Source organism: Nelumbo nucifera, chromosome 6, assembly GCF_055504915.1.
Source record: "Nelumbo nucifera cultivar China Antique chromosome 6, China Antique-T2T, whole genome shotgun sequence".
Lineage (NCBI taxonomy): Eukaryota > Viridiplantae > Streptophyta > Magnoliopsida > Proteales > Nelumbonaceae > Nelumbo > Nelumbo nucifera.
Window position 1 is genome coordinate 4,382,887 of NC_142654.1, and position 8,728 is coordinate 4,391,614.

The 8,728-nt window shown below is 39.2% G+C and overlaps 1 protein-coding gene across 5 annotated transcripts; it reads right to left on the reverse strand.

Moving 5' to 3' along the window:
- Window positions 1–5,069: 5,069 nt before the first annotated feature.
- Window positions 5,070–8,649, reverse strand: LOC104586678 (putative transcription factor bHLH041). 5 transcript variants are annotated; one of them, XM_088889427.1, is made up of 8 exons: window positions 8,441–8,649; window positions 8,251–8,373; window positions 8,050–8,155; window positions 7,899–7,913; window positions 7,737–7,799; window positions 6,968–7,654; window positions 6,479–6,859; window positions 5,070–5,303 (listed from the first exon to the last, which is right to left on the reverse strand). In XM_088889427.1, the coding sequence occupies exons 1-8, from the start codon at window positions 8,554–8,556 to the stop codon at window positions 5,235–5,237; spliced, it is 1,560 nt and encodes a 519-aa protein (XP_088745553.1). In that variant the 5' UTR covers window positions 8,557–8,649; the 3' UTR covers window positions 5,070–5,234. The 5 variants fall into 5 exon arrangements, with proteins under 5 accessions (XP_088745553.1, XP_088745554.1, XP_019051426.1 ...); XM_088889429.1 differs by having other exon boundaries at window positions 5,071–5,303; window positions 8,050–8,144; window positions 8,441–8,581; XM_088889428.1 differs by lacking the exon at window positions 7,899–7,913.
- Window positions 8,650–8,728: the final 79 nt, after the last annotated feature.

An 8,728-nucleotide genomic window follows, 5' to 3' on the forward strand; every position in this document is an offset into this window, starting at 1 on the left:
ACAAAATATGGGATGAGCATGGAGGTTGGGCTGGTTTCTCATGACTATGATAATGGTAAGATAATGAGCAATGAGACAAGACTTCTCATTGAGAAGGAGGTCAAGCAATTTGTGGAAAGGGCCTACAATAATGCAAAATCTATTTTGACAACCCATAGCAAGGAGCTCCATGTACTGGCCAATGCCCTACTTGAGCAAGGACACTCACGGGGAGTCAGATCAAGGCTCTGCTTGCCCAGGTAAACTCTCAACAACAGTAGCAACTGCAACAGCAACCTGTATCCCAGGGTAGTTCACAGTCTGCACCTGTCCTGCACCCAATACAGCAGCTTCAGCGGCTGCTGCTGCTGCTGCAAAGGCCAAAGGCCTTGCTCCTGTGGGATCCTAGTATAAGTGGGTAAGCCTTTGGTTAACACATTGCTATATATTGGGTTAAATGGCAGTAACAGACTTTATAACATGTTGAATGTAACATTTTTTAGTGACTTTCCGAAAGACTTGCTGCAAGTCTTAGGGGAAGCCCATTGTCATCTAGCTAATCCAGCCAAACCCATTGTAATTCTAACCTCTTAAGCCCACAACCAGAGCCAGAGCAAGATGGGGTTCTATATGGTGGCGGACTGTTGTATTGGTTTTGATAAAACCAGAGCCAGATGTTTTAATTTTTTTATCAAAGGACGAAAGCCTATGGGTATCTTCAAATCTAGGCTCCCCCTCCCTCTTCTTTTTGTTTTGTCATTGTTGTATATTTGTTCTCTCTGAAAAGATTTGGCACAAGATTCATGTAACTGAAGAAGTATATTGATGTTATGAGGCTATTGATGATTATGGTGGTGGTGACCGGTGATATTAATTGTAGAACGTAGATATGTTGAGACTTGAGAGGGGGCTTCGATGTTGTTCAATTCCTTGTAAATATGGTGGAGTACTTGAAAGCCCATAGGCAAATTCATTCAACTACCAATCTGATCAGTTACGTTACATCTTCGATCAGAAGAGAAGATAAAAAATCTGGCGCTAAAGACCAGGTTTCTACCGAGTTACAAGAAACGACAAATTTAGCTAGATGATGTGCTTACCTGATTGCCTGATCTAGGAGTGAATGCAACTGAGGAACCATCCAGGTGAGTTAGAAGACTCTTGCAGCTGGCTATTAGAGTATATAAAGATACTCCAATGCGGATTAGAGTTTTCCTCCAACAAGGTCTTGACAATAACTTCATTGTCACCTTCAAAGATGGTGTGAGAGATTGCCAAAGAGATGGCAAATTTGATACTCTCCAAAAGTGCAGTGGCTTCAGATACTAGCATGGAATAACTCGAGTATAGACGAAAGAGCCCTCATGATCTCTGACTATAAAGCCCACACCAGATTTGTGAGGAGAATTTGCCCCATCAAAATTGATTTTCAGATAACCGTTCGGAGGTTTTGCATGTCCATCTGATAGAGAGAGATGAACTAACAATTAATTAATGCACTATCCAAGTTTCTGGTCTGGCCATGCATTAATTATTATTGGATAACCAAATTTGTAGCACTCTGAATAATTGAATGAGGATTCCAAGGACAGTTCTTGAAAACATCATTTCTTGCAAGCATGTATGCCATAGCACTGAAAAGATCTTTAATTAGTAGATCAAAATTATGGATGGCACTCGATTTATATTGAGTCAGCCAAAAGGTGAGCCACTCAGAAACACAGTTCTGTGAGATTATTAATTTCAGCGCGGATGGCAATGTCTAAACCAAACCAGACCTGTTTTACTAAGGGGCAAGAAGTGAATAGATGCTCCAGGGATTCTTCAGCAAGATCATAGAGAGGATAGGCAGAAATTAAATGTTTTATAACCACTTTCAGTCTTTTCTTCACAGGGAGAACATCATGCATAATTCTCCAGATACAAGTCTGAATTTTAGGAGGAATAAAATTTAAACTCCACAAGTAATGCCATGACATTCCATCACCAAAAAATTGAGCAGAGGAATTTAGGGGTTTGTCTGCCAATAGGATTTTGTACCTCGAAGCTGTTGTGTAATTTCCATGTGGTGTGGGGGTCCAAACTAAAGTGTCCTCCATCCCTGAATTTGGAGTTGGGAGGGTTGGATTATAGTTTTTGGTAGCAGTGGTTGTGTCAAATAAGTGATTCACCACCCTCTTGGCACCAAGTCGTTGTAGTATGTATGATCAATTAGATTTGCAACCTTTGTAGGCATCTTTAAGAGAAGGGTAGGATTTGCTTGAATTTCAGTTGGCAACCACGCGTCCATGGTAACATTGACATTCCATCCATTTTCCACTAACCACCAACAACCCTTTTGTAAAATTGATCTGCTTTTTAAGGATTCCTCTCCAAATATACGAGGAGTTGTTATTATTCTTGGCTCTCTACAAATTGGAGTTTTTAATGTATTTAGCATTTGAGAATTTTGAGCCACAAGGAGTTAGGGGGTTCAAAAACGCCAGCCCAACTTAGCAACTGAAGCTTCATTTTGGAGCTTGGAATTGAAAAGTTTAGATAAAATTTCCATACAAAGGATGAAGAGATAAGGAGATAATGGGCAACCCTGTCTTAGCCCTCTGCTTGCGTGAAAAGTACATCTTGGTTTACCATCTACAAGCACAGAAAAATGTCTAGTGGAAACACATTGATGAATGAGGTTACAAGTCGCTTTAGAGAAACCAAACTGATGGAGAACAAATTTCATGCTTTCGAAAGATCAAGCTTAAGTAGAAAGCTTCCAAATCTACATTTTTTGCTTTTTCATGCTACGAAGAATCTCCTGTGTGATTGATTATAGTATTATCTGTTATGATTTTGCCAGGGGTAAAAGCACTTTGGAATGGTGAAATCAGCTTTGGGAGAATGGACTTTAATCTGTTGGTGATGACCTTGGCTACAATTTTATATAGCACATTGCTTGAGTCAATAGGTTTGAAATCCTTAATTAGCTCCTTCTGCTTTCTCAACTTTTGGGATCAAACAGAGGTATGTATAATTGACAGATTTAATATCTTCTGGATTCCTGAAAATATGTTGCACCCATGAAGTTATGTCTGCACCCATCTGGACCCGGTGATTTCCAAGGTCCCAAACTAAATAGAGCCTCCTTCACTTGAATGGTGGGACTGTGACAAAGTTCATTTTCTGTAGGAGAAATATAACCACATAAGTTGGGACCTGAATACTTGATAAATCTGGATTAGTGGAGATGAATAGATTTTTAAAATAGGACACAAGAGTGAGAAATTTCTTCTTCATTGCTGGTCCACTTTCCTTCAGAATTTAAGGTAATAAATTCCTTTGTTTCTTCTTCTATTGGTAGCAGCATCATCTATCTCCTTGCAATGTCCAATCAACATTTGCACGTTGTTTCTAGTAAAGTTCTTCCCGATTGAGCCAAGTTTCGAGATCCTTTTTGCAGCTTTGAGATGTTCTGTAATCTTTCTGGCTGGAGTAGCTGGGAGGGATTGAAGGTACAACAGATCATCCTCAAAACCTTTGATATTTTGTCTCATATTGCCATGCAAACGATTACTCCACCTTTTTAAATCAGTAAGGACTGACTGAAATTTAGATTGAACAGGATTTGGATTGGGAGTTGGCAGATGTTTGTGAAAACATCACTAAAGTCTTGTTCATGGATCCATATCTGTTCAGATCGTGAATTGGAATGTTGGGTTCTCCAAGATTTTTTAGTATGCAAAAGGATTGGGTGATAGTCGCTAAAAATCGATCCAGACGTTGGCATATGAGCTCACCATGATCCCTTTTATTTGACTACTACATAAAACGTGGTCCTGAAAAGCCAAGATGGATCAATAAGATTACATTCATCAATAGCCACAGAAAGAAAATAATTATTTTCATTAGGTAACACAGCACGGCCGTCAACTTTTTCATTTGGTGAATTAATTAGATTTAAATCTCCACACAAGAGCCATGGGCGAGAAGTAGAAGCATGAAAAGCTCTTAGATCGTCCAAAAAATTCTTTCGAGCATTGAAATGAGGTATGTTCTTAATGGTGCAATAGATTGCTGTGTTAGTGATTTTCATCAGATCAACAATGAGATTTGAATTCCAACCGAGCCATATTAATCCTCCTCATCTTCCAATAGAAGGAAAAATCTCAATTTGATAGCCAACAGAGTAATGTTTTAATAGCCTATTGGATTTTGCCAAGCCACTCTTTTGTTTGTGAAATGAAGAAAATATCCGGCTTGTGTAGAGCAAGGAGCATTGTGAGACGGGACACTGTCAGTGTTTCCAATATGATATCTTCATGGCGACAGGTGTGGCAGATTAGTTTCTTTTTTAAAAGTTAAAACAAAAATAACTGCTGCATTAGCCAAACAAAAAATGTTCTTGAAATAATTTGATATTGGAGAGAGAAGGATGGAGAAAATGTAAAATTTCAACTATACATTGAATTAATTCATTAATTACAATTGTATCGTAATTGGGTATCCAATGGAGTTGGGTAGCCAAAGCCTACTATCTATCTTTTAGCTGTCGATGTCGATGATTTCTTCTTCTTTCTTTGGGCAAATGCACCAACCGCCAATGGATATCTGAGCCTATTTGTATTTGTATTTATACTCTGTGGATTGTGGTGTAAGATGGATACTCAAGGCCTAAAAATATGGTTGGTATTATTCATTTCCATAAAGCTTAAAGAATCTGATCTATGTAGGTACAGATGATCTAGTATCGGAAACATGCATAAATTTCAATGGAGGAAAACTGCCTCTGGCCTCTGGGTTACTTTTCCAAAAAGGAATGGAGGAAAAAAGATGACTGGGCCGCCAATCAGATCCAATATTTTTAAGTAATCAAATTAAGCCCTTTTCGAGAGAGGGTCAATTGGTCACCACACCAGTCATGGTCTGTGATCTGGGTAGGTATGTAATATAATAACCAATCCCTAAATTAAATATAGAAATACAGAATTTGACCTTCTCCTTTTCTCCTTTTCGAAGCGTCGGCGTCATTGAATACTTTAATTCTTTTAAAAGTCGAGAAATATGGACACCCCCTCCCTCTCCCTCTGTGTCTCTGTCCCTACCCAACCCTTTCAAACAAGTCCAGTCAATAGTCAAAATGGGCGACATATTTGTATATTATCAATAAGACAATAAATGATTCATCGCTAGTTGTTCTGTTATATGCAAGCTGAAGATTGGTACTTCAGAAGATTCAAAAGGAAAAAGCAAACCAAAGACAGTTCCATTTTTCATGTTGGCAGGTTAGCAACAATCCTGGCTATGCTTTCCCGGAAGGTAGCCTCGTCCCATTCACTCCCCTGCAATTAACAACATGACAATTACTAAATTGATCAATGTCACATTGTCATCTCCTTCAACATAATTTCTAAGAATAAATCATTTATCAATTATTATCGGGGGGGGGAGGGTGAATATGGACCGGTACAGTTTGGTTTCAATGTAGAACCTGAAACCGATTCCTATCATGTCAATATCAGTTCTAGGGTTGGTTCTGGTGTTTACAGTGCTAGGGTTTATCTGTGAAATTCAAAACCTTGTATTTTGTATGTATTTGTATACTAATAATAATAATAATAATAGTTTCAAAACTTAAGGCTTTGATCTTTGTAACTCTGAGCGATTGGGTTCAAATATTTATATCTTCAACTAGGGTAAGCCCCTATAGGAACCAGACTAGGGGTGATCATGGGTCAGGCCTAGGCATTGCCTTCATAACAATGGGCTTAGGCTAGGCCCGGGCCTGACCCTACATGACTCTGGGTCAGGCCGGGCCAAGATTCCAGGCCTAATTATTATATTGCAGTTCCAAAATTTAACAATTATACTTTTTTTTTCGCTTATTGTCGTGGAGACTATAATAACCTGTAAGAAACTTTAAACTTAATATCAAGATAAAAGCTTCTAACATAAAAGAAATTAAATAATTATACATTGTAATTTATAAGTTTCAATTAGTGGTTTTGTGAAATTGGTGAGAGAGAGAGCCGAGAACGGGAAGATTAGGGTTTAGTAATTTCTATATTTTATTAAATACTAAATTAAAATTTGGTAAGACTTTGGACCCTAGGATTAAAATCTTTAATTTCCTACAAATCTCTATTAATCTCTATTTAATATATAAAACATCAATTATCAAATATTTTTAAATATATATATATATATATATATAAAGATATATATTATTTATAAATATCTGGGCTGGGCCTAAAAAATTAGGCCCAAGCCCGGCCTTAAATTTTGCGGGCCCGGGCCCGGGCCCAGGCCAGGCCAGGCCTTAACAAAAAACCTAGGCCCAAGCCCGGATTTTCCGGGCTGGGCAGAAATGATCACCCCTAAAACAGACCCTACCTCATAACCAATTGGGTAGGGTGGTTCAAGACCAGTAATGTTCGAGGTCGATTACATTGGTTCCGGGTAGAACCTATCCAATCCATATGCTCACCCCCTAGAGTTTATATCTTAACATCCTTACCTTAATATTTAATTTCAAGGTTAGTCGTTTAAATGAGCCCATTTGCTGCATCTGGGTGTTGGCTTCCATTGAAACTAAGCTAGCGACCCTAGTTTGTTTAATAAATTCGAGTAGGCGGATACCCAGCTCCAACAAATCACAGTCTTGAATAACAGTCACTCGCACTTCAACTTGGCGCTCTTCCGATGTTGATTCTGCGGCATGGACAACTCGTATATCTATTCTTTCATTTGGAGAAGCGTTATCTTCTTCACTAGCTTCTCTTGCTGCAGACACAAGTCGCCCCTCCGGTAATCTGTTCTGTTGCTGGAGCTGAAGAACTTGAGCCTTCAAAGCGATCAAGTATTCCCTAGTGCTGGAAAGCACCGACAATTTGTTTTTCTATCAAAGCAGAAATCAAATGAAATAAGGTCAGCCTTGGACACAGATTTTTTTTTTTTTTTTTCTTTTTCCCAAGAGAACCATATATATTTTGAATTCGATACAGACCTTGGACCCTGGAGGAAGTAGTGAACTCAATGCACGAAACCTTTCGTTAAGCTTCGCTCGACGCTTACGCTCTGATATGATATGATTCAGATTGCTTGTTTGGCGGGTTGCTTGCATTTCTTCTTCGTTCCTCTTTAAATACAAGCTTTTAAAGAAGGCAATTGCGCGCTTCTGCATATTATTTCTGCGTATATTGGCTGTTATTGAAACGTTAACGATGGGTGCAAGAGAGGAGATGTAATCCTTGAAAGCGCTCTTATGTTGGCTCAGTTTGTAACCGTGGGACTGCAACTGGTGATGATGAGATGATGAGGACGTCGAAGGAGAAGAAATAACCGCGAGCATGGCTCTTGTCATTGCCGCATCGTCGCTCTCCCAACTTGGAAAACGAATGCTACTAAGACGTTGGAAAGGTTGCGTGGTTTGCTGCTGGAGTACTGGCATAGTTTCGGTCGGCGTTGGAAGGATTGCTTTCTTAACGGGTGCTTCCTTCAGGGTTTTAGGCATGCTACAAGTACTCGGGATACTGAATACAAGAGATGAGTACTCCGGGCTACTCACGGACATTGAACTCAGTGATGATGAAGAACGGTTCTGATCCTGTTGGTGATGAAGGAGTTCTCTAAATTGAAGCTGTTGATTCAAGTCTTCGGGAAAGAACTTCCTGATCTCCATTTCCATGTTGATCTGCTCAACAAAGGCCAATATAATTCTGAGAGAAGTTCATGAAAAACATATCAGTACACACTATAGAATGTGGGTTCGATACCTGAGTTGGATTCATCGTTCCTATCTCAATCTCTCCACTTTTGCAGCCCATGAATGCTGCAGCCTGTTGGAAATTAAATTAACAAAAAAAAATTGATGATAATATTGTTTAACATATCTTCAAACTGGAGAAACAAAGAGAAGTTGTGTTCGTTGGACGAACCTTGATCCTAGCTTCCTGTTACAATCACAAAAAAAGGAAAAAAAAAAAAAAACACACACACACACAACACGATCATCAAAACTGTTTATTCATTCTCAACTTAACAAAAGGCACTCTGTCCCTCCATGTGATGTCGTCCCTCATTTCTTACCCGATAGAATCGACGTTGGGTTTCAGTTGAAGCTCGACTTTGAAGCTCCAATTCATTAAGCTCCATATAGGGAATACCTTCCTTGAAAGCTAATCCTGGTACACAGCTGAAGCAGTGAAAATTAAATATTGAATACATACCAAAACATAACCGATAAAAAATGGAGCTAGTAATCATATACGGCGACAGTACCCAGCTTACCTATTATCGATGTTGCAGAGTGATAACCTGTAATCTTCAAAGAGCCTTCGGGCAAGACTTCCAGAGGAGGAGCTGGGCTGGTTGCTCTCATCATGGTACCAACCGTCCCAAGAGATTAAACAGCTGGTGATCAAAATTAATTAAGCACGATATAAGCCAGAGAGAGAGAGAGAGATGGATTGTTTCTTACTTAAATGGATGGGGATAATAAAACCACAAACAACAATAAGAGCAGCCAACAGATTGAGCTATGGCCCGAAGAAAGCTGGTACGGTCCTCTTGTCCAAGGAAGAAGACAGAGTCCATGGAGGCGCACAGACTCCTACTCCTGCCTTCCTGAAAATCCTTGATTAGTTGTTGGGACTTGGGGTATTTAATTTTATGTTATTTTGTTCCTACTCTCCTTGTCTCTTTTATATATATGGAAAGAGTAAGAAAAAGGAGAATGGGTGGGTGAATAAATAATTAAGCAACCCAC

Bases quoted from the DNA above. Each gene is read 5' to 3' on its own strand.
- LOC104586678 (XM_088889427.1), bottom strand. From the start codon at position 8,556: ATGGACTCTGTCTTCTTCCTTGGACAAGAGGACCGTACCAGCTTTCTT. The intron at 8,156-8,250 runs GTAAGCTGGGTA...TCACTGCTTCAG, and splicing joins CTCTGCAACATCGATAATAG to CTGTGTACCAGGATTAGCTT. The intron at 6,860-6,967 runs GTCTGTATCGAA...CTGCTTTGATAG, and splicing joins TACTTCCTCCAGGGTCCAAG to AAAAACAAATTGTCGGTGCT.